The sequence below is a fragment of the Melospiza melodia genome, chromosome 2 (genome assembly GCF_035770615.1).
Source record: "Melospiza melodia melodia isolate bMelMel2 chromosome 2, bMelMel2.pri, whole genome shotgun sequence".
NCBI classification, from domain to species: domain Eukaryota; kingdom Metazoa; phylum Chordata; class Aves; order Passeriformes; family Passerellidae; genus Melospiza; species Melospiza melodia.
The window spans coordinates 64376710-64401080 of NC_086195.1; the positions used below are offsets into that span (position 1 = coordinate 64376710).

The following is a 24371-nucleotide window of genomic DNA, read 5'->3' on the forward strand; positions in this document are numbered from 1 at the left end:
AATGGACACTAGGGCGCAGATGAGAGAGGGAGAGCAAGAAGCAAGTCAGCACCTTGGCTTTTCCTCGTGGGAGGAGGAGCACTAGGATCCCTAGCCCACACTATCTAGCAATAGGCAGAAGCCTGCGGGCCCCAAGGCAACAGCAGGTTGAAACAGGCTAGTGGCAGGGAGAATATCAGACCGAAACAGGCTTGTTGGGTGGGCAGGATAGTGAGGCTGCTGGAGAGAAAAGAAACAGCGACTAGCTGAGAAGAGGCTGAGGGAGATAGAGAATCACATACTTCTGTTCAAAAAGATTTCGGTGGAGCTCCAAGAGACAGAAAGGCAGGTGGGTCACAGAGACACAGAAGGGGGGGAAAAATCCTTTTATGAGAAGTAGAGGTGTTAAGAAGGTGGGTGGAGAGTTGCAGAAACACCATTTCCCTCCCTCCCATTTTCTCTAAGGGTGTTTGTCTCTGAGCTTTTCTTCTCACTTCTCCTCCCCACAGCAAACAGCCAAGCTGGGAAGAAGAGATTGTCTCTGGACTCAGCAGAGCGTGTGGGCACAGAAGACTGATAGCAACCAAGTAAACAGAGTTCACAACTGTGGTAGCCACAGGAGCAAAGCCTGCTGGGGTGACAAGCATGAGCACTGTTCCACAGGTAAGGAAATGGGTCTGTCTTGTAATCTGCTGAGGGAGCTTCATTGCACACTTCTCTTTTCCTTCCCCTTTCATAGCTACACTGCTTATTGCCTTGGGAGACTGAGGTAGTTGAGTTTTTCACAGTTTGTATCCAGAAAGGTCTTGTCCGGGTCTCAGAATTAATGATTTGGGATATGATGTGATGATTTAGGGGTTCTTGCCCTTCCTGTTAGTTACCCTAATGGCCGTTCTGAGCGCTGATTGAAGTACTGACCAAAAAGTAATAATAGTAATAATAACAACAACAACAATAATAATGGAAATTATAATGGCATATTTTATTCTATCTCCATTTTTTCCAGCAAGGTTTTATAAGAAAGTACTTACATAGAAATGTGCAGTTTCCCCCCTATAAATAGTTGTGGATAAGCAAGGCATAGTTTTTGGAATGTGAGAATGACATGGTGAGCCTAATTGCTTCCCATGTAGCGTGGTGTCCTTTTTCTGCTTTGATGTCTTGTATAAATAACTAGCAAAGTCTTAATTGCATATTTACAGACAAATTACATTGAACTGAACTGTTAGCTCAAGATTGCTGAAAAAGTACAAAACATTCAAGGGCAACAGAGATAAATGAAGTGTTCTGTGTTACTAAATAATACAAACACTGAAATGTGCGTGTGTTCTTACATTGAGATCTGTTCAGTGTGACTGTGGCTGTAATGCAAACAGTCACTTATATTTATCTTGTCTGAGTTTTTATAGTTGAAGAATTTGCAGAAATGTTTGTTTTGTATATCCGTTCCAAAATTTCTGTGTGATGAAGATCAAACCATAATCATAATTTCAGTTGTTGGCCATGGTTTTGCTTCACAGTTTTAGTACTCCAGAATACAATTCAGCAACCTTTCTGTTTCATATTTAATTTGAGCGGTTTGAAACACAGGCTAAAATATTTCTCAAATGGCATTTAATGGGCTCAATTTATGTACTTAAATAATTTGCTGACAAAAGATGAATTTAGAAAATGAAGGTTTTTGTGATATTGGGGTATTAGTCTGAAAATATGCCATCCATGTGAGTAATGTGATAAACAAGATTTGGGTAACAGCCAAAGTCAGTAATTCATGAATAATCTACTGGCTGAAAAACAATACTGCTACATTATCTGGTAAACAGTTATGAAAAATAACTTCATTTCTCTCTTCCTTTGATCTCTTTTTTAAAATTTACTTTCTTTTCATGAAAGCTAGATGCTTATCTTTCTGTAATAGCACTAAACACTGTGAAAATGCAAGGTGAGAAAGAATTAGGGAGAGTAACTTCAACTCCCTTCAGAATTCAGGAACAGCTCACAAACAAAAAGAAGGAGATGCTCAAGGAAAATCAAATTCTTTGGCTGATTTAATTGTATCAAACAGTTCTTGCTTTAGTGATAACAGTACTTGTCATGCTATCCCAAGTCATGCTTGTGTTTGAGTCAGATGATAAATATAGTACATTAATTTTAAGTCATACATTTTGATAATTTACAGCTATTAGACTTAATCTTTTAATGATTTTACGTGCGTTTGTTCTCACTTAGCCATAGTGAACACATTTACATTTGAGAATTTGCACATGCTTAAAAACATGAAAGGACTGAAACTGTAGTGGAAATTGCATTCATCTTTATGCTAATACTGGTTATTCTTCTCACCCATAAGTAGGCCTATGAAGAAAAACTCTGTCAGAGGTTGAAGTCTTTTTATCCTTTTCCACTGGCTTGTTCAAACCATTCACTTGTATCTTTATATGTTGCTTGCTGGATGAAGCAATCGGGTCTCAAAACATACCACAATAAAGTGCTGCTGCTTCCTATAAGCTATGTAATGTTCCTGTATCCTGTGCCCTGGAAGTGTTGCTATGCCACCTCTGGGTCTATCTAGTTAAATTCACACCTCTGCCTTGGCCAAGAATCACTGCCTTAGGTCTGTATTTTAGTGCCTGTGAACCACTTAATCCATTGTGGCATAAAAGTGAAATTCATTCTAGATCAAGCATCTGACAGGGATTTTGCTCTGGTCAGTATCTGTCTAAGAGTACTGAAAAAGCAGGTATTTGTTTGTCTAGATTTGTTTAAGCTTTTGACATGAAAAAGACATAAAGGAGGACTAAATATGACTGCCTTCCTCTTTTTTCTCTGTTTATGTAGGTCCACAATTTCTCTCAAATCCCATCCCAGTTAGAGAGGCAAGATTAGAAAGGAATTTATTAGGAAGGTGAAGGTGTTCAAGAACAATTTTTATGTTTATGGTTCACATAACACAGACCATAATCCAGTTTCTACATAGAGGTCCACAACCAATTTCCACTACCCTGTCATTTGTTTTGTGCTGTGTAATTATTTTGGGCATGCTGCTCTCAGCCAGGTACTTCTCTAGTTGTTTCACAATGGAGATTTGAGGGGGGCAGTGCTGTTTCTCTTAGACATTTTTAAAACTCTCTTATTTGATGCATTTTAGATTTCAAAATAAACATCATGCATAGGCCTGAAATAGGCCAACTGTTAACCAAAAATTCATAAGAAATTCAACAGAGAGTCTTGAAATTCCAGTTTCTTGCTAGTATCTCCACAGTCATGCCATTTATGACTCAAAAGAGAGAAACAGATGTCTTCTGATAGCATGAAACCAAATAATTGCAAAATTGTTACTATTTCATTATAGGAATAGGCCAGATTTTCTATGTTAAAAACAAGAAGTTTATTGCAGCTGAGAAGTCAAGAGAATTGTGAATGTAAATCATTCAATCTTTCCTAAAGGGTGAAAGATGAAGGCTTGCATGCCAAAGAGTGGTTTTTGTATTTCCTTTATCAGCTAAGCTAGTTTTCTTTCACTCAGTTGCCGTACGGTTACTCTCTTACTCCAGGAGTAAAACAAGTGTTTTGCTACAGGGACTTATGAAAGGAATTTGGATTTCATCCTTTGTAGTTTGTACTCTGTACTTTGCCAGTATGATCATGTTCTGTATCTAGCAACTTCTAATGTCACTTGTGTGTACTTGCTCTCCATTTGATTATTCTGTATCTTTCCTGAAGAAGTCAGAAGAATAGGATTTTAAAGGAGAAAAGCATTAGGCACTCAACTCTTGTTAGTAATTTTCAGGAGTTGAAAGCCTTTGAAAGGTTTTTATTCAAGATTGAATAAAATTCACATTTGAAAGATTAGAAAATGATGAGGTCTGTTTTTCTATTGCTTATTTTTGTTTTCCCTTCTATTAATGTTTTTGTGCAGAAGTCATAAATCATATATTAGTACAGATGATTAACAGCAGACTCATTCATTTCCTTAATGTTCCCTTAGGAGAAGGGTCATATACTGTGACACACTTACATTCCTGTAAAGATTTTGCTCCATTTCTTGTGATTTTTGTCAAGATCCATGTTTCCTGCTTTTGTGGCAAAGAACATAGATACCGAGAGTGGTGACGAATGCAGTTTAGCTGCTGCATGTAAGGGAGCAGCAAAGGCAGAAGAGAGGTAACAATCTGAAACCTGAGAGTCATGACAAGGCAGGCAAGAAGCAATGACTTAAAAAGCAAGGGTTGCCCCCCTCAGTATGGGCATGAGGGGTGTAAGGTAGGACTGGTGACAGGGCCCGGGGTCAACCAAGAGTGCAGATTGCCAGGCAAGTACCTTGTGAGGAGACAGGTCCAAGGGAAAACCTGCAGAATCAAGTCTGTAGGTGATGGTCAGGATCCAGATCGATGGCATGCCTGTCCAGACAAAGGCATGGCTGCCATTGCAGCAGAGCTCAGATGGAGACCACACAGGAGAGCTGCAGACAGCCAAGTGAAGACGTGGGCATGTGCACTAAGGCTGCCTTTTGGCTTTCCTCAAAGAGTTCCGAGGCCTGATAAGGTTTCTCAAACAGATTTCTTTTATCAAAGAATCAGGATAGAACAGGGAGCTAAACTTGAGCCTGTAGGGACAGTACAAGCCAGGCCCTGACAGTGACATGTAGGACTCTCCCAATAGCACTTCCATCAGCTTTCACAGCTGTGAGATTTTCTCCTTGTTTGCTACAGCTGAGGTTTTCCATTATCTTCTGGTTTTTCCCCCCTTCTGCCTCCCTTTTATCATTGTATACTCCTATTCAGTCATTTCACTTTTCATTTTTTTCAGTTCTTTCCCTTTCCTTGTATGCATCACTAGTATGCATTCCAGTGTCTGTTCTTTCATAAACTGCTGCTCTCCAGTGCTATGTGCATCAAAGTATGCAGAAGGAGCAAAAATGTCATACTATCTAACTATAGGTAGGTAGATGTTAGGGATATATCTTATGATAGTCATCTAGCTTCCTTTGCAGCCAACAGAGAAAAGGACAAATAACTCTGGAGAATGTTTCAGCTCATCCTAAAACAGATATCTAAAACAGAAGGTGTACTCATTATGTCTCTAGCCTGTTCCATAGACAAAATGAGACATCTAGATTATGAAGAAAACTAAATTTAAGTGACTTAAAACCTGTCTCTATATAAGATCTAAGCAATTTACAGTTTACTTCAGTTTCTAGAATAGAACAAATCTTTTCTCTCACTTGAATTGGACTACAGGGCTTCAGATGCAGTACTTTATTTCTTGAAGAGAGATCTGAAATTAGTGCTCAGATTACCAGACTCTAGCAGAATAAAGAACCACCAGTCATAGCCATCTTATTATTAGCTTTATAGACTCAAAAAGGCTTTGATATCTTCAGGAAGTATATGCAAGGTGATTCCATAAACCAGAATGAACCATGGAGGGAGAAGTCTCCTCATAGCAAGCTGGATTGTCAATGAGTAATTCATAATACTGTGCAACAGTTATAGCTTGAAAAAATGGGGAAGTGAAGAGAGAAAGCCTATGGGAGTACAACATGTAGATGACTTGGATGACTATTGGTATTTTGGCACTAGTCGTGTGAATGATTTCCTAGTAGATTAGGTGGGAGATGGAGTATGTTATTAGTGCTAACCTTAATATGAATTTTTCTTTCTTGATTTTTTCTGTCTCTTCAGACCTGTGACCAGGAGCTGAGAACAGGTGCAAAGAAAGAACGATGCCTTCAGGGGAAAAGCCTACTTCTGTGTGCACTTCTTGTCAGTACTCTCCTTGGCTTTACATTGCTTATCACCTACCTCGTGATGACTTGTGCTCTAGGTATAATATGAGATATCCTTTTCCATTCTTCCTCATCCACCCCATTTTTAAGATCCCTTTCTCTCTTACCTGCCTCCACTGAGTTTTAAGGTTAACATCAGTATTAAGAACCACACTTTCAGAATCTCCAGGAATCATAGCATCTTTTGTTAAAAAGGTACATTTTTCTACCTCTTCCTTGAGTCACAGTGAGAAGAGATCCTCCATGTCTATCCTCCTCTGCCTGCTATTTAATATGCCTGAGCCCAGTTTTGAGGGAGAACAGCATTATATTGTATTGCACCTCATCAGTCTGTTCTGCTCTCTCTGCAGTCAAGAAACTGAACTGAATCTGAGACTTGGAGCTCCTCTTTTGCCTTTCTATCTCTGACTGAAGTCCAGTCCTGGTTTTCTAGCCTAGATCAGTGCAGTCATAGAGTAAAAGCAAAAGTCAGAGTTTCTTGCTAATGGAGAAACTGGGAGTATAGATCAGAAACATTAATTTGCCTTCCAAATTTGCTAAAGAACTATCTGCAGAGTGGTTCATGTGAATATCTCTGCATATAGAAAGCTCAATACAGAAGGTGCATTTATATTGATGGATACAGACATTCCCTGCTCCAAAATAAGCACTGTTGAATCTTTACCTAGCTTTTTTCTTTAGCTCTTGTCATATGTTAAAGACTGCAGAGACCAAGGAAAATCTGTTTAGATCTAGTCCTTTTCCACTCTGCCTACCTTCTCCCATGTCAACTTTGAAACCATAGTATGGGAAGACTTAAGACTTACTTTGATTTACAGGTGGATTATTTCAGTAAATAATTGATCTGATCTGTTGTTGATATAAGATACTGAACTAAAATGACTATGCATAACCAGAAATTTGAAGCAGTTTAGAAAAAGAAAATTATAGATCAAAGCAAGATATTCTAGAAATATCCTTGTCCTCTTTTGACAAATGTCATGCTGAAAAATATTTCCCATACTTGAAAAAACACATTTTTAATCTGATCTCATTTCTTTCTCTGTGCTATGTCCTTCACTTACATCATATATTGACACCATGAGTTGCTTTCTTGTTTATCATGTGGCCAAATTTGGCTGATTCAGAGGAAAGACTTTGAGAAGGCAGAATAATCCAACCTGTGGCTGCCTAGATAGTACAAACAGAGGACAGTCTTCCTGGGATGTGAAAGAGAGAACACACTTCCTTTCCATTCAGCAATATCTTACAAAGAATTCAACACAGCATGCAAAGGAGCTTGTACCAAAAATAAGTTTTTGGGGTAAATGTCCCCTAAAAGATTTTTGTTTGGAGTTATTCTCACTCTCTACCGTTACTTCTCAGTTCTGTCTTATTTACTTCCTCTTCAGGATCCTGTGATGCTGAGTCAGATCCTGCTCTGTTGGAAAGACTTCTGAATTCTAGGAATGACACTGTTAACCCCTGTGAGAACTTCTACAAATATGCCTGTGGCAGATGGGAAGGCAAACAGTCAAGTAGAACCAGAGAAGAATCACTAAATGTATTTGATGTGTTGTTGGAAGAAAACCTGTTGATCCTGAAAAGGCTTTTAGGTAGGGTCAGATGATTGGTGTGTTACCTTCAGCATCTGCCTTGGTCAGATCTGACAATAGTAGTGACTGAGAGCAAAATCATTCCTAACAGGGACTGAGTCCCCTCTCTTCGTTCTTCTATCATTACAGGTACAGATTTATTTTTTGAGCATGTCATGTTACAGTAGCTGCATTTTAAACATTTTAGTTCCTCTTGCCAAGTGTAACAGATGAAAGTCACGCTTTAAATTCTGACAGCAACCCAAGCCATTTTCCTGTTACCTTGTCAAAGTAGGCCATTGTTGCTGTGCTAGTCTGAATGTGCACTCTGGTGATGTGTCCTGCCTCCATGGGGGACTGAAGCCTAGATATGCACCAACTTCCTGTTATGCTCCTGTTTCCATGCAAAAAACCTCACATATTTGGCCTCAGGAAGAGTCATGGTGCCAGAAGGTCCCTTGCTTTGGGTCACTGTGGGAAATGTGGATGCATTTGTAAAATGTTCTTAAAACTGTTCTCTGCTCCAATGCTGTCTCACTTTCTTTCTAAATTGCTTTGTAAAATTTTAAATCTGCTTTTTTCTTCAGAAAGTCCACAGTTTGGGATAAGAGGCTCAGCCAAGGAGAAAGCAATACGATTTTATCGTTCCTGCATGGATACTGAACGAATAGAATCCCAAGGAGCTCAGCCACTGAAGGACCTCCTAAATGAGGTGAATGTTTGCGCTGTTTCCTCTCCCTCAGGAAGAGAATTCCAGCAGGGAGAAGGAAAGTGGGCAGGTGTGGTCATACAGTCCTGTATGATGTAACTTTCATAGAATCTGGCCCTAGTCATGGTTCACAGCCCAACTTCCAAGTGATAAATCTTCTAGCTTTAAATGCTGTTTTAAGAACTTTTTAAGAACTGATTTTCTGACATCAGGTACCTGAATCTCTCCTCATAACCTTATATATTACTGAAGGATGGTAAAAAAATCAAGTCTACAGAGAGGGGTTATGTTTCATCTCAAAAGTTTGGTTCAGTAGGATCTGACTCACAGATTGGGGAGCATCTTGCAAATGGATGAAATTTTTCTGTCTAAAACAAGATGATCATTCAGTAATCCAGGCTGCCAGGAGAGCTTGTTTAAAGGAGAAAATCTTCTCTTTCCATTCTGAGAGATTCCTCTTGGTGCCAGGGAGGGCTGAGCATCTTCCTTCCAGCAAAGAGTACTTATGCCCTGTGTCCAAAGAGGATGCAGAACCTTCCAGCAAAAGAAACAGAGACTACAGGCCCACCTGTGAATCTGCTTGTCAGGGAGGTGGGACCTGTAATCACTGATCCCTGTTTGTCCTTCCAGATGTCTTCAGAAAAATGATACCTATTTCCTGTCTCCTGCTCATCCAGCATTTTTTTCCTGCACACCTTACTCTGTTATTAATTACGATTCCTTTTCCTTGTGATTTTGCAGTTCATTGCTTTGCTTAAGGGAAAGTGTCAGGTCATTCTAAAGCCAGCAGGATATGTAGAACACCTCATGAGTTTTCCCTGGTGCTTTTGCTCTGTTGCTTCTTAGTTATCAGAATGACTAAGCTTATAGGTGTAAAAGGAAAAAAATTGTAAGTACAGATCCAACCAGTTTTTCTCACTTGTAGCATTTCTGTCTTTTTCTAGGTTGGTGGATGGCATAACACAGGTGTGGGGGAAACAAAAGATTTTAATGAAACTCTTCAGATTCTCATGAGCAGATACAGCACCTTTCCATTTTTTAGAGTACATGTGGGACCCACTCCTTTTGACCCCAAGACCAATATTATCCAGGTGAGCATGCTAAAGAAAGAGCATTATTAAGGAAGCATTGTGAGTAAAAAGTCAGACCAAGACTTGCTCAAGTTAAGCCTGTGTCCTTCTTTGAAGAACTAAGCAAGCATTTTCCAAAAGTAAAAGGAAGTTAATAGCATCTCAAATTCCATGATACAGAAAATACCAAAATATCCTCACATTTGCATTTCTGAAAATGTTTTTTCTTTACTCCTTCTTGCAGATTGACCATCCTGAGTTTGATATTCCACTTGAGAGTGAATTCAAAGAGAAAAATTATCTTGAGGTAACATATCAGAGGCTGAAGAAAGGTAAAAATAGCTATTTGATGTAGGGATCTCCTTGAATTGCCTCCTGGTTCAGAGTGGTCTGTTTCCATGGGTTACGGTCAGTGACCTCTGAAAATGCCTCCAGAAAGAATTCTTTACAAAACTCAACTTTTCCAAAGGATAGATTGTAAAATGTAACCCATTTTAGCCACCAGGTTTAAAACTTCTAGTTTAGAATGCTATAGTTACAATTTTTTATAGCTTTTATAGTTACAATTTTTTCTGAACCTGGGCTTCCTTTTAGTGTTTGCCTTGAACGAATGTTTTTTAAAAAATGTTTTTGTCCAAAATACGGCTTTATAACAAAATTTGTGTATTGCAGGGAGGGATATCTAGCATTTTTCAGCTTATTTTAAAGTGTTTGAACATATTTTGGGGGAACAAGTTCTTTGACCTTGGGACATTGTAACAAAATGCACTTTGTCGTTTCTGAACTTCATGAAAACTGAGTTATGTCAGTTTCTCAATCAGAGCCTTTCAGAAAAATCATCCCAAAACCTCCTGAGTTATCATATCTGAAAGTTTATGAAAATAGAAACAAGAAGTTGACATTTTCTGTCCATTAAAATACTGGCTCATTATATCACTGAATTTCTCTCCTCTGACTCCAGAGATATAGGCCTACATCTCTAAAGTTATTCTGGTATTTGAAGTAATTGTGAGCTGACAGAAAAAGAATCATTAGGGAATTCACTGCTCTTCACTGAGAGAGGAGCTGTACTTGGCAAAGGGTATTCCACATGAACAATTACATAAGGATGTTGCAGCAAGAGGGCAGTTTTAGGGATGGGGTGGCTCTGCAGTAGTTTTGAAAGATTGAAGTTTATATGGTCAAGATGGATGGATGGATGGATGGATGGATGGATGCATGGATGGATGGATGGATGGATGGAAGGATGGATGGATGGAGTGACTAATTTTTGGTCACATATCTTCCATTGAAGATATGCTCTGTATTGCAGGTTCTCCGTGTGTATCTTTCGTATTTGAAGAAAGTGGGGGTCCTACTTGGAAGGACAGAGGATGGTCCCCCTGACTCCTTTTCCCTGACCTTGTCCTTCATCTCTAACCTCCAGCGCTTTGTCACTCCACTGCAGAAAAGACAGCAGAGGGGGATGCTGTTCTTTCGCACTACCATTAGGGAGCTGCAGGTATCTGTGCCTTAAAGCTTGAGCAACACAATTGCATGTGACTTTCATGACTTCATTCTGAAGATCCAGATCAAAAGAGATATGAGATGCTTTGTTTAAACGCCATTGTCTTGCAAATTACACTTGGAGCCTGTTGAGCTTTAAATAACCCAGTAACTTATGTTCTTTTACTCACAGAGTTTTTTCAGGCCCACAACCCTCTCCCCTCCCCAGTGCTATTTCCCTTTAAAAAAAGTCAGTTCTCATCTTCAAGATGCACATCATAAAAACAATTTAACTTGTGGAAAGTATCTCTTGACATTATTGGGAAGACTATCCTGGTTTCCCTATTATTTCTTGTGAGCTAGTTTAGATTCATAGTTCAGCATGTAAGCTTTGTTTTACTTGCAGGAGAAGGCACCTGCTATCGACTGGCTGGCGTGTCTCAAGGCTGTGTTCCATCCTGCGCCAATGGACCTCTCTCAGCCAATTGCAGTGCATGACATGGATTACTTAAGCAACATGTCAAAGCTCATCGAGAAATGGCACAAAGGAAGGTAGGAGCCAATATCTACTGTTGCAGTTTTTCATGCCCCAAGAAATATTTTCTTCAAATACCATAGGTTTAATAGATTAGAGGCTGCTGTGTTGGAGGCTGCTGAATCCAGTAGTCTAACAATTGCAAGGTTTATATCCACAGATTTGGCCAGTGCTATGGCTTAGCATATATTCCCAATAGGTTTGTATATGCATGCACCATGTATGAACACACATCTAAAATAATATATTAATGTGTGTCACACAGAGGGGGAACACAGTGTCTTGACTGGCACCCAAAGCACTCATACCAACATGAGCACAGAATTGATTCTATTCCGCAGCTCCAGCTGATCGGGATTGGTCAGTACTAGTGAAATATGTGTGCACACACATGATGTGGCTCACTCCAAGAGCAGGTCTTGGGTATTTAGTCTTCTGTAGAGAAGCTGGCCAAGATCTCCTGGTGTTCACTTGGGTATATCACATGAATATATGATTCCCTGAGTCTTGCAGCCCTACTTTGGTTGCTGATACTTTGGTGCCTTCCTGTTACAAGCACACTTATACTATCAGGTCTCTTCAGTACCTGCTCCCAACCACTAGTATTCCCAATAGCCAGCTCTCAGACTGCTGCTCTCTCCAGAAGCTAGCTGGATCCAAAGTCCCTCCAATAGTCAACTCTCAGACTTGTCATCTCCCCAGCATTCAGTTCCATCTTCACACACAGTGACTAGAATGTTACTTAACAATAGCATTTAATAAGATAGGAGGACAAATCCTGGTTTCCATGTGCAGAGCTCAGTCGGGCAGACACCCCGGCAAGCAGATTACACTCAACCATTCCTTCTCATTGGCTTTCCTCTCCATTTTCCCACATATATTCTCCCAGTCCACCATGATCCTTCCCTTTCCCTGCCTTTGGTCCTTCCCATAAACATGCCATCATAAATCTTACATAATCCCACAGACCTCTCATAATATTCTATATGTTTCAACCAGTCCTAAAAAGTATCCTTCTCCAACTTCCCATAAAGAATTCTGTGCCCCAGCAGGGAGTTACCCCTTAAGTCTCCACAGTGTTTTGGGGAGTTTCTGTATTCAACTCATGTCAGTCATCCCTCTTTGATAGCCCCAGGTGTATTCCATTCAGAGTTCTTTGTTGTCATTGTTCAGGTTCCTAGGATTTCTCTGCCTCAAGTTACTCCTCTGACACTTACCTCTCTTCTGTGTTTATGGTTACCAGCCTTCAATCTTCTGTCTACAGGGTCCTTCACATTTATATGATTGTTTGTCTGGTTGGGAATCTCTCCCCAGCCCTTGACAGTCAATTCCAAGATGCACGCCTGGAGCTGTATAAGATCCTTTATGGAAAAATGGGGTCTAGAATGGTGAGTTAGCCTTTCATCAGTTTCTTCAGCCTCCCCAACAGCTGAACACTGTAGCTCATGCCTTCTGAATGTTCTCTTGATACCTTAGACAGATGGAGTTCTTAGCTCTGGGGAGAAAAACTACTCTCTCATGGTCATTAAGAGCTTCTTTTTTCCTCAAAAGAAATGTGTGAGTAGATATAACCCTCAAAAGTTTAGAGAGCTCAGTGTACTGTATCATAGAGTAGGGAAAAATATATAGATGGTCACCTTTCTTCTATGGCTTTTTCTCTGCTAATGTACAAATCTGCATCTTGAAGGAAAGTAAGTGGAGTAAATCGTAAGGAAATAAGTATTTTACTAGAAATTTTTATTGTGGTACCGTAAATAGAACTACATTACTTATTCACTGCTTTCAATTTTAGACAGTGCTACTGTCCACATATCTACATATAATTTTAGTGATTTCCTAGTTCTTAGTCCTCACTCTCACATGTCTCTACTTCTTTATTCCTACAGATCCCAGCTGAGCGCTGGAGGAAGTGCTTGACTGATACCAGCTCTTTCTTTGAGCCAGTTCTAGGGAAGATGATTGTGCAAGAAATTTTCCCTGAGCAGACCAAGAAATTTGTAGGTATTCATCATCTTCACCCCTAAGCAGAGTTCAGCTTCGCCTCTTTCTTTTTTTGACATACCACCTTAACACCACATTAAGGCAGTAAAATCATGTGTAGGTTTCCTACCTTTTAACCCTCTGCTTATGCACTTCCCTTCCTATTTTGGGAATATGTCAGAACAAGACATTGGTGTCATTTTAAAATAATCAGTGCTAAATACCCGCTATTATCTTTGTCTCAACTGTTAGAAAAGTCCTGTGTGCAGCACCAATAGCTATGATAGCCCTACAAATGCATGCAATCTCTGTAAACTCCCTAGAATAAGAGTATTAACAGTATTCATCACCAATGTGATATATCTCAATAAGATTTTCAATTGCAAAGATATTAAGCAGTCATTTGAAAGTATTCTGAGTGGATCCACGGTAAAAAGAACACTTGCCTGCAGTGTAGAAAAGATTTCCTGTTTGAGAAGGGTTGAATCAGATTGCCGTAATTTTGGAAAGGGAGACACCAGCAAGAAATACTTGTGGATACTGAATTTTCATTTTGCTCAAGAGGGGAGGCAATTATTCAAAATGGAATGAGAAGGAGTTGTCTCCCTCTTAGTTACTGTGAGAGGCCAGATGAAAAGGTGTGTGGGAGAGAATGGTGAGCCCTGTGAGGAAAAACTGGATGCCAGATAACTTAAGGCTAAATCACTGTAGAAAATGAAATCTCTTTCATCACACACACACACAAAATGGAATTTTCCCCCAGTTATTCTGTGGTTGAATTGCTAGAACATGGGAAGATGGTAACTAAGAGTGAGCAATGTCTTCGTGCAATTGTGACCATGCCTTCTTTTCTCCATGGCAGGCTGAGCAGATGTTCTCTGTGATCCAAGATGCCCTCTGTGACCGCCTGGATCAGGTGGAGTGGATGGATGAACAGACTCGCCGAAACGCTAAAGCCTTGGTGCGTGCAGAAGGCAGAAATTACTGAGGCCTTCCTTTCCTTGAAGCCTCTGGAGAAGGAATGGAAGAGACCTACACCTTTATGTATTCCTACCTGCTTCTACAGGCACACAGTCTTAAACAGATGTCTTATTCATATTAAAAACTGAAGGTGGTTTTATAAGTGACAGCATGCATGGGAACATATGCTGATTGAGTGGCTCCATTTTTGTCTGTCCATGAATACTCTGAATAATTTTATTGAGATATAATTAAATTTTATACATCTAGTAAGGTTAAAAGCTAAAAAGCTGGATGGCAAAAGACAATACAAAGAAAAAGAATAGAACAACATTAGGTCTCAGGTTGTAGAGCTGAGAAAGCAGAGCAGCAGATCAAGATGTCTTCTTGAAACAAGCTGTCCTTTTGAAGGGCTGACTCACAGATCATGCTCACGTTGGTTAGAAATAGCCTTTAAAAGGACTTGCAGAATGTGAAGCCTCCTATTGATCAAGTTTCTTTATGTTTCTTTGTTTGTTATTATTTTAGGTATCCAAACTACATGTGGAGATTGGTTATCCAGCTCACATACTCCAGACTGACAAAGTGAACCTGGAATACCAGAAAGTGAGCTATATAATGTAAACATGCCTGCCTCATTATTGGCAGTTTACCTGTATCAACTGCTGTCTTGTCTGCTTACAAAAGAGGTTATGACCTCTGGAGCACATTTCCTACAGTTCATTTTTTGGGAACACATGGGACCACAGAATCATTATCTGTTGCTTCTATATTGTTGCCTATACTGTTTCCTATTTAGACCTGTTGGCCTGATAAAAGTAATTTTTTACCTGTTTGTATGTTCTGTTTGACCTTCAGATAACATTCCTGTCATATTTTAAATTGAAGGTCTTTAGAAATGGGAGAGAAAAAAACTACAAGTATCCCATTGGTTTCTGTTCGGATTAAGCCTTTTTTGATCCATGGGACTTTTCTTTTTCTTCATTTTTCTTTTTCTCAATTGTTCAATTCATTCCTCACTTACACCCTATGACAATCACATTCCCTGTCTCTTCCCTCAGCTGGAGATAAATGAAGACACGTTTTTCCTCAATGTGGTGGCTTGCTTGAAAGTACTGAGGGAAAATTCCTACCTGAAGCTCCTTCAGCATAACCCACAGAAAAAGTAAGTCAGATAGTGATCTGAAAAATATAACAAAACCACATACTTGTGAACCAGCTGAGGTTGGAAGGGACCTGTGGAGATCACCTAATTCAATCCTCCTGCTCAAAGCAGGATTAGTTAGAGTAGGTCACTCAGAACTGTGATAACTGTATATCTCTCTTTTACTGTGGAAGAGGAGGAAGGGCAGGTGGGAGCCAGTGGGCAGAATTGGATTCAATACCTCTGAAAGTGGTTTCACCAGTTCTGAATGTTGCTGCAAGTCTGCCTTGCTGCATCCTGCTTTAAAGAAACCTTGAATCTGGCAGGCTGTTCTTCATTGAGCCTGAGCAATGCTACCAAAGTACCCATCATTGTGAAGAGAGCACCTCTGAAAAAAACTCACTTTTTTGACCATGCTCCCTTAATTAAGGGGGATAGCTGGTTCTCCTGGACTTCTTAACAAAGCCAACAGCAAGGCACCATGATGACAGGAATGCTGGTGGAGTGACCTCAAAGGCAGGACATAGGATGCTTTAGAAGGAAGGCAGCATTGACAGATGGGCTTAGGCCTTACACCTCCTGCACAGTATTCCATGCATGACTTCACAGGAGGCTACTAATCCTAATTTACTTGACAGAGAAATTATGAGGGAGAATGTCTATGAAAACTAAGCTATTAGTTCTGATCATCTGTAAACAACTGAAGATTTATTTCAAACAAATAAACTCTAGAGAATATGAATTTCATCATTTGCTGGTGCTGTGTGAACAGTTGAGCTTTTTTTGCAAGCTCAGTGAAGGAAAGGATCAAAGTGTGAGATAAGGCGTTAGTACATTCTCTAATTTCTCTTTTTATTTTGCTTCTAGCTGGCATGTGCACCCCTGGAGTGTGCATTCATACTATTCTATAAGCCACCACATGGTGGTCTTTCCGGCTGGAATGTTCCGCAGTCCTTTTTTCCACATGGAGTTTCCCAGGTATGGAGGGGCTTCAGAGGTGCAAGTTGAATGTAGTCCCTGGGCTGCGCCATGCTTCTAGGAGGAATCTTAGCAGGTGGTCTGTCCCTAATTTCTTTCTCTCACTGCATCCTAGAAAGACACAGGAAAGGGGGGAAGCCCAGCTTTTTCTAAAGCCACATGGATACTGCTTGATACATTCTGAGAGAGAGAGTGATTCATTGACTCTGCTGAAGCAAAATCAGAATCTAGGTGAAACTCAACTGACACAAAGATATTACTCCAGAGCAAAGAGGCAGAAGTCACATGTAGGTTAACTGCAAAGATATTTGCCTCTCATTTTCTAAATTCCAAGGATTCCTGCAATCTGATCCAGAGAAAATAGCAGCCTCATAGAGCAACTTCTTGTCAGAAGTCTTTTTCAAATGTGTCACAGTTCTTCTATCTTTGTCTTAAAGAAACCCTTTCTAGTAAGCAAATAGACTTTTAACTCTGAGTCTTCCCCTGCCATAACAACACTTCTCAAGACCATACTCCTCTGGTTCTGTTCTTTCATCATATGGAACAGATCTCTTAAGCAATATTTTTTCTGATAATTAAAGCACTCCAAACAGTTGACTGTAAACATATAATTCTATGTTCTTTTTGCCTATAGTGCATAGATACTTGTTCTAGTACCATTGTATGAAAAATAAGCTCACATTGTGGCAAGAGGCTGAAGTTCAAAAGAAACATGTTTCAGTTAAAACTAATTATTTTCTCGATGGTGATCTTCTAGTGCTTGGAGTATTTAATTAATTTATTATAGTATGAAGAAAAGGACATCTCAAAAGAATAGTAGAAAAGAAATTTTTTTCCAGTGGCATGGGCTGTCACTATATTTCTCTGTGAAAAAGTGTCTATGCCTTCTTATTCCTTTTGAATTCAGGTTAGTAAAGTACATTTTTCTCACTGTCACCTCAGTTGAGTGGACTGATAAATAAAACTTTATCAACTTTTGGTGAGTTGGTACAATAGCATTTTCTCAAATGATGCTCCAGAGTTTAAACTTCGCTGGAAAAAGCCAATTCAGGTGACTGTGAAGATAATTTTTAAAATAAGAACTCAGCAAAGCAGTACAATTATTATAGAATCGTAAAAAGGTTTGGGTTGGAAGGAACCTTTAAAGATTGTCTAGTTCCTCCCCCCTGCCATGGGCAGGGACATCTTCCACTAGACCAGGTTGCTCAGAGCTCCATCCAGCCTGGCCCTGAACACTTCTGGGGGTGGGGCATTCACAGCTTCTCTGGGTAAAATTTATAAGTTATCACCTATAGAGCTACTATTAGTTCCCAGTGATGGAATAATGATCTAGTACAAAAATTTCATGCTTCAGCAGTGTTAACCAGTGCATGGGAAGAAAGAATAAGCCCACAACTTCATATAATGGAAATGCATTTTGAGTGTTCTCTACCTTGTGATAGTATTGGTAAATTCATTGCATAGAACCATAGAAATTCCATTTGGAGGTTTCTAGGACAACTTCTTGGTTGTAGCAAGATTGCCCATGCTAGACCAGAATAATTGCAGTCAAAACATCATGATTTCAATTTGCCTTTGCCAGTTTTATGTATCCTTTCTCACTGGACAAAAGTTGCAAGATTGCTTCTCCAAACATCCTGCTTTTGTATAGTTACCGTTGTAGTTGCTGTTTGTGCAGCAGTTCAGACAGTAGAGGTTCAATAAGGACATATATCAACAACAACAACACCTGCCATTATTAATGAGCTAATAAAGGCAGAATCTCATTCATAGACTCTTCATTGTTATGATGGCTTATTAGCAACAAATACTTTAAAGTAAGGCAATAGTACAATTTTAAGCATAGGTAGGATAATTCGCCCTGGTCTTTGCACTTTTACATGCCTGAGTGACAATACATAGAAAGTGTTTCTCTGTGGTCCCAGAGTAGAACACTCCTGTGGAGCACACAGTTGTGCTCAGTATAAGAATGCTCCTCTGCCCTCTTTTTTCTTTCCAAAAGCACTCTTTATCTTTATTTTTCAGCGCTGTGAATTTTGGAGCCATCGGGGTCTTCATGGCACATGAAATTCTTCACTCATTCTATGGTTATGGTGGGTACTGGCTGTGGTGTCTTCATTTACTCTTCTAGGTCCCACTGGTACTTCCCCTTAGAGGATCTGAACTCCTAGTCCTTACATCAATATATACATATATTATTAAGGTAGATGAACTTAAGGAAAACATATTTCAGTCCATGCTGGCTACTAGGAATAATCAGTGATTAGAATGAGGAACACAGGTGAATGCCATAAATAGCTTTACTTCTAGGACTTTTTTCCCCCACAGTGTTGCCTGAGGGCTGTCCTGCGTGCAACAGGAGTGCTCTACAAAGCTCTATAGACTGCTTGGTTGAGCAGTATGAAAGCTACAGCTCTAATGTCAATGGCACCTTCACACTGTTGGAGAATACAGCTGACACTGGAGGGCTCGCCGTCGCTTACCAGGTATTGTGATTTCCTTCTGCAATCTCATGGTCTGACTACATAACACACAAGATTACCCTGCTACTCCTTTCTCCCATGTTCCCCTCCAGTTCCAGATTTCTTGCACACCTGTGCCAGTGGAGCATGAGCCCAGCATGTCCTCTGTTATTTCAGAGAAAGGTTCCTCACAAAGCTTTGCTCATAGTCTCAATATGTCCATGTAAGACAACTTGTTCCCTTCACCACCTTTAATTCCCTGTTTAAATCATGCATACAAAAGCATGCTATTGTATATATGTTTATGTTATACTTGAGGAAACAGGCTGAGATATGAAACAGAATTTTGTGTGATGGTGAAATGACTCCATAGCAAGGTTTTCAGCAGTACCTTAGAGAGAATTTTTTGTTTCTTCATGCAGTACTTCCGTTTACCTGCTGAGGGTGGTGTGAGATACCTAGGTCTAAAATAGTACTTATTACTTTCTTTCATGAAGAACATTGGGAAGCAGAAAGTCTTTAATTCATAATCAAATACTTGTGATTGTTTTTTAATAATTTTCATTCTCTCATATTATAATTACCACATCCTATGACAATGTGTATATTGGTATCTGTGTAGCAACATCTGAAATGGTAAGGAAAGTAATTATGTAGTATTCTCCCAGTTTAGATTTGTTAAGGGCATGGGCAGCAGCAGAGAGCCTCAGAATCAGGAGAGAGATACAAACTTGCTAATTTATTAAATATATATTAGATTGATAGATTTCACTGACAGAAGACGTGAGCCTGTGATACTGTCTAAGAAAGATTTATAATTATCCATTTTATCTCTCCACAGGCCTATAAGAATTGGCTGAAAAAGCACAAAGAAGAGGATTTACCTAAGATTGGACTTTCACACGATCAACTTTTCTACCTCAGTTTTGCTCATGTAATGAATTCTAGTCATGTGTCTTTTTCACTCTTCATTTCTTCCACACCCTTACAGTTTGTCTTTCTCAATATTCAATCACTTTCCCTCCTCTTCACAGAACTGAGAATGACCAATGATTCTGTGAGATCCAGAATCTTATTTAGAAGCTAAAAATCATATTTACAGCTCCTAACCTGTTACGGATCTCAAGCTAACAAAAGGCCTGTCTGCAAATATATCTTTTACAAAGCACTGAAATCCACCAAAATTAAGTTGTAGCAGAGAACCGTGTCAAGGAAAGCAAGCTTCTTTGCCAGCCTCTGAGTACTTTTTTGCTGTTGTGAGCAATCTTTTGCATGGACAGTAAAATCTAACTGTAAAAGTAATGTTTCTGTCCCTCCCATCCTTCATTCACTTCTCTGTCATGGTGCATAGCTGTATGTCATGTCACTCTGATTGACTGATAGTGAAAAAAATGTTTCAAATGTTATTTAGAGACAAAGAACTAGAAGTACATGCACCCATAGTTCACTGTTTCTGTGGGAAGCTGCAGTAAATTGCGCAGCTATGCACAGCTGTGCTGCCAAGTTCCCCATGATAAGAGGGTGGGATTTCTGTGCTCAGAAAATCACATCCTTATAAGTCACTCTATTTGTGCAAAGGGAGAAGTTTTGTGTATTTATTAAGTCAGAGCAGTGCATGGAAAAAACAGCTTATTGGGTCTTTTAGAGTCTAAATGGCAGCTGCATCATTTGTTGATAAAAAATGACGGAAATCCTGAGAACGAATACTTGGATTGCTAGTTTAACACCAATAAAGTCACATAATCCTCCCCAAGTCTCTAGAGTAATAATGGGATTTTGTGTAAGTGCACTCCTTTGTGGATGAGCACTCACTGATTTCACTTAAGAAGCTGAATCTAGATACTGAGACATCTTTACCACTTTTAAGATAGAGTCCAAGGTTGCATGAGCCTAGCCAGGGTGGTCTAAATTTTCTGTTTTCTGGACTATGCAGTATAGAAAAAGTGCAGATGACTTGTCAGAGAGTGAAATGGGGACAGAGAAGTTTAAGGAAAGAGAAAACAATCCGAAGAAAATCTTGTTGTCAGCCATGAATGCACATTTCCTTGTTTTCTCTAGTGCCCTCTGACACATGCAGAGGCATGAGGAACCCTAAGTCTTGTTCACATGAGGACTTTCAGCCAAACTGACTTTTCGATTTTGCTTCCTTTCAGGCAATGTGTGGACACCAGGATCCAGAGAAGCTCCAGTCTTCCCTGAACACAGATCCACATAGTCCCTTGCCACTTCGTGTCTCTGGGCCTGTCAGCAATAGCCAGGACTTTTCCAAGAGCTTCCAGTGTCCCAGTGGAACCCCAATGAACCCAGACAACAAATGCCGCATCTGGTAGCATGCATGGAAGAGGAGGAAGAGAGATGTGATCCCAGGGAGAGGAAGGCCTGACACATGGAAATATGACCATCTTCTCAGGGCCTCTAGGGTGGCATGGTGCTTTATTCACTCCTTTGCCTTCCTTTTCTTGTTATCCTTTCCTCAGCATTTGATGGCAGGGAAATTCTTAAACTGATCTCACAAGGAAGGGATCTCCTCCAAGGCTCTCAGTGCTCTGTCCCAGATGTGTGACAAGTCCCAGGGCAGCAAGGTGACTGGGCAGTTTCCAGTAGGCAAGAGCTTGTGAGGAGCTGTGAACAGAAAGACTGCTACATTAGTAGGCCCTCTGTTTAGTGCATTTACCTGTCTGCTCCAGCAGCCTCACAGTCCTATAGAAAGGGCAAGTCAATAAACAGGAGCTGTAAGACTTGTTCGTATCTTACAATAGCTCTTGGGGAAATCCTGTGGGTTACTGTGCAAACCACATGTAACTTACAAGAGAGGGAAGAATCCTCTTCTCTTCTCTTGCTAATAAATGGAGACAGGTGCTAGGAAAGACTCAGTGGCTACAGCTTGTAGGCTGAAAGGTAAGTAACTTAATAATGAAGTTTACTGGAGGCCTTCTCTGCTCTGTTTTTGTTTCATCAGCAAAACTCAGACATAAGAGGAAAGAGGAAGGCTCCCCCATTAATGGGAGAGTAACTGGGGAGCTGGGAACAGATTATATTTATTTTCCAACAAAATCCTCTTTTTTAAAGTGTCTAGGGTTGAGCATATGGTAGAGGATGCAGTATGAGAGAGTCACAAAGGTTTCTAGAAGTTTCTGAAGGTTGAACAACTAGAATTCTAAGAGCTTCTCTGCATCCTGAACCTGGTTCTCTTCCTACATTTGTAAATATTTACCATCCAAGGAGAGGAATAGAATTGTTGCAGGGTTTTACTTTCTACTTGAAATTGAATGTTAGGTATTTTTTTTAATTTGCTTTAGAGCAAAAACAGAGTAAGAAACAACATGATTTGGGGTAGCAGAAGTGCCTAAAGTACATTCTTTAGAGCAATGTAATAATTACATCTATTTCAGGCTCTCATAATTAGAAAATTTATACCAATGTTCTAAACTTTACTGATGTTAATAAGTATACAAAATACTTACACCTTTTGCATACTCTTCAAACTGTTCTTGTTTATGGGAACATTTTTATTTTACTCATTATATTGGCAGCCGGGGATTGTTTGTGGAATAGATGATGGCAAGTGGAAACATCCCTTATCAATGTAAGCATTTTAAAAATAACTGTGTTAATCCTTTTCAAGTACTGACAAATACAGCAAAATGTTTCCCAAGAATGGACTGTTCAGAGATATTGTTTTCATTAACTAACAAAAATAGTAATAAAGTGTTTGCTTCTGAAAAAAAAATTACTTTGATTGCAAATGCTTTATCATCTTTATCTTTAAAGGCCTTTATCTTTTTTCTGTATTTGTACTGTTCACAACTTGTCTGATGCTCTTAGTCAAACTTCACAAGTAATAAATGCAAATACTAAAATAATTTGAATTATTTACCATCATAAAAGTAACAAAATTAGGCTTGTACTTATCATTGCCATGTAAACAGTGTATAGTCTTCCTTCCCTTCACTCATTCAATTATTTTCTCCTAGCAGCATGTCCAGACAGGTTTTTTTTAAGATGTTCAAAGCAAATAACATTGCATAACACTAAGTGTATAATATCGGCATTATTTCAGTGTTCTGAATCTACTTGGCTTCTGTGTTTATTGTGTTTAAAAAAAGCAAAAGGTACTGACAATATGCATTTTGAGGAGTATAACTTTTCTTGTATCTATCTTGTTAAGTATATGGGGAGGTACAGTTCCCTGGAATATGCTTTATTTTTTCTTGTTCTTTCAATATATGTTGGATTTAATAATATTCTGTTTAAAAGACAGGGTCACTGGTGAAATTGGTGAGTTGAATAATTCTTGTTGTTAGCTATGATGTTTTTACGCAAAGAACGTATGGGAAGTGCAAGAAGGGACGTCTGGCTTAGAAAAAATCACTGAGAATTTATTATTTATTTACTTGTTTGTTTGTTTCTCAAGAAGCAAGAAAGAAGAAAAGAAAAAACACTTTCAGGATATGCACAGGGTCCTTGCCCTTGTCTCCAGTGTTCTAGTTCAGTTCCCTGGGACATGGTTGGTGAAGAAAAGCTGTATTTTCCAGAAGGTGATCATGAAACACAGGTAGCTGTTCAAATTGTCATCATTCATGATCACAGAAATTATTTCAAGCTCTAGCTCATGCATAAAAAAACCCAAAAAACAATCCTGAGGAGAAGAGCCAGATCCAGGAGCAGATCCTTCACCGCTGAATTGTTCAGTATCTCTGAGCCCTCATGCTCCACCATATCGATCACCTCCATTCCTTCCCCTGTTGATGAGGCCACAAATGACTCCTCCATTTCCTCCCAGACTGTAAATGAGGGGAAAATGGAACAACATAAGCTTTCTTCTTGCTCACTTCTTTAATACTTGAAGGCTTTTTACCCCTGCGTCCCTCCAATTTTATTCTCCCTGCTTTCTGAACTTTCAAATTCTCTTCACCTTCACTGTATGTTCATTTCCTCCTTCACCCCAAGCAGCTTTTCATTTGTACCTCTTTCCTCTCTCTGTTTCTTTTGTCCTTTTGTTTCTGTGATTCTGATTTTGAAATATTTTCTTTTAAGTAATCCCTTTTTCTTCACTCCTCTTTGCATCTCATGTTTTTCTCCTTTCCTGTATTTTCCATTACAAAAGTTACCCCACATACATTCTTTTATCTTTTCAGGGCCATGAGCAGTAAGCTGTAATAGCCCTTAAAAGCCTTGGCTGGAGCCTTTACCTGAATTCCATGGGTCTGCATTTAAGCTCTGGTCTGGGTCTCAGATCTCTGTTTGTGGCCTGCTGTAAATATACTTATCTCCAGCTCCATCTCTATCACAGCTGTGCCTGGACTCTGTTATTGTGGATCCTGACCTGCAAATTGACTCCTGCTTTGACCTTGAATGTGCCTTTTCACTACAGACTTGCTTGGTAGTCATGGGACTGTGTCTGACGGTATTTTCTTTCATTATTTCACCCTGGTATCTAGGATTGTCCTGGACCTTTCCCTTCAGATCTCAGTAGGGTGTGAGGGGACAGCTGAAAGAGGAGGCTGCAGTCAGGGCTGCAGGGGATCTAGGAAGCTTTAACAGCTATGACTGGCCTGAATTTGTGTGTCCCTCATTTCCTCTGCCCCGTGTGAGAGTAGGATTGGGCTCTCACTGGACCGTGTCTGACCCTGGTCATCATCATGGGTTTGGTCCTCACACCAACTGGTATTCCTCCTTGAACTAGAACTTGTCTCAACATTATGGA

At 39.7% G+C, this 24371-nt stretch overlaps 1 protein-coding gene across 6 annotated transcripts; it reads left to right on the top strand.

Annotated features, from left to right (window-relative positions):
- The first annotated feature begins 128 nt into the window (after positions 1-128).
- KEL (Kell metallo-endopeptidase (Kell blood group)) lies at positions 129-22480 on the top strand. Of its 6 annotated transcripts, none has more exons than XM_063148576.1 (19): positions 129-328; positions 489-642; positions 5664-5805; positions 7159-7362; positions 7929-8053; positions 8995-9141; positions 9365-9427; positions 10433-10621; positions 11012-11157; positions 12384-12528; positions 13027-13137; positions 13983-14081; positions 14609-14686; positions 15142-15245; positions 16092-16202; positions 18228-18295; positions 18531-18688; positions 19506-19598; positions 20818-22476. In XM_063148576.1, the coding sequence occupies exons 2-19, from the start codon at positions 625-627 to the stop codon at positions 20992-20994; spliced, it is 2178 nt and encodes a 725-aa protein (XP_063004646.1). In that variant the 5' UTR covers positions 129-328; positions 489-624; the 3' UTR covers positions 20995-22476. The 6 variants fall into 6 exon arrangements, with proteins under 6 accessions (XP_063004646.1, XP_063004647.1, XP_063004650.1 ...); XM_063148577.1 differs by having other exon boundaries at positions 12405-12528; positions 20818-22474; XM_063148580.1 differs by lacking the exon at positions 7159-7362 and having other exon boundaries at positions 20818-22478.
- The last annotated feature ends 1891 nt before the right edge of the window (positions 22481-24371 follow it).

Coding starts and splice junctions, on each gene's coding strand:
- KEL (XM_063148576.1), top strand. Junction 15,246..16,091: donor CAGCATAACCCACAGAAAAA/GTAAGTCAGATA, acceptor TTTTGCTTCTAG/CTGGCATGTGCACCCCTGGA. Junction 18,296..18,530: donor TCACTCATTCTATGGTTATG/GTGGGTACTGGC, acceptor TTTCCCCCACAG/TGTTGCCTGAGGGCTGTCCT.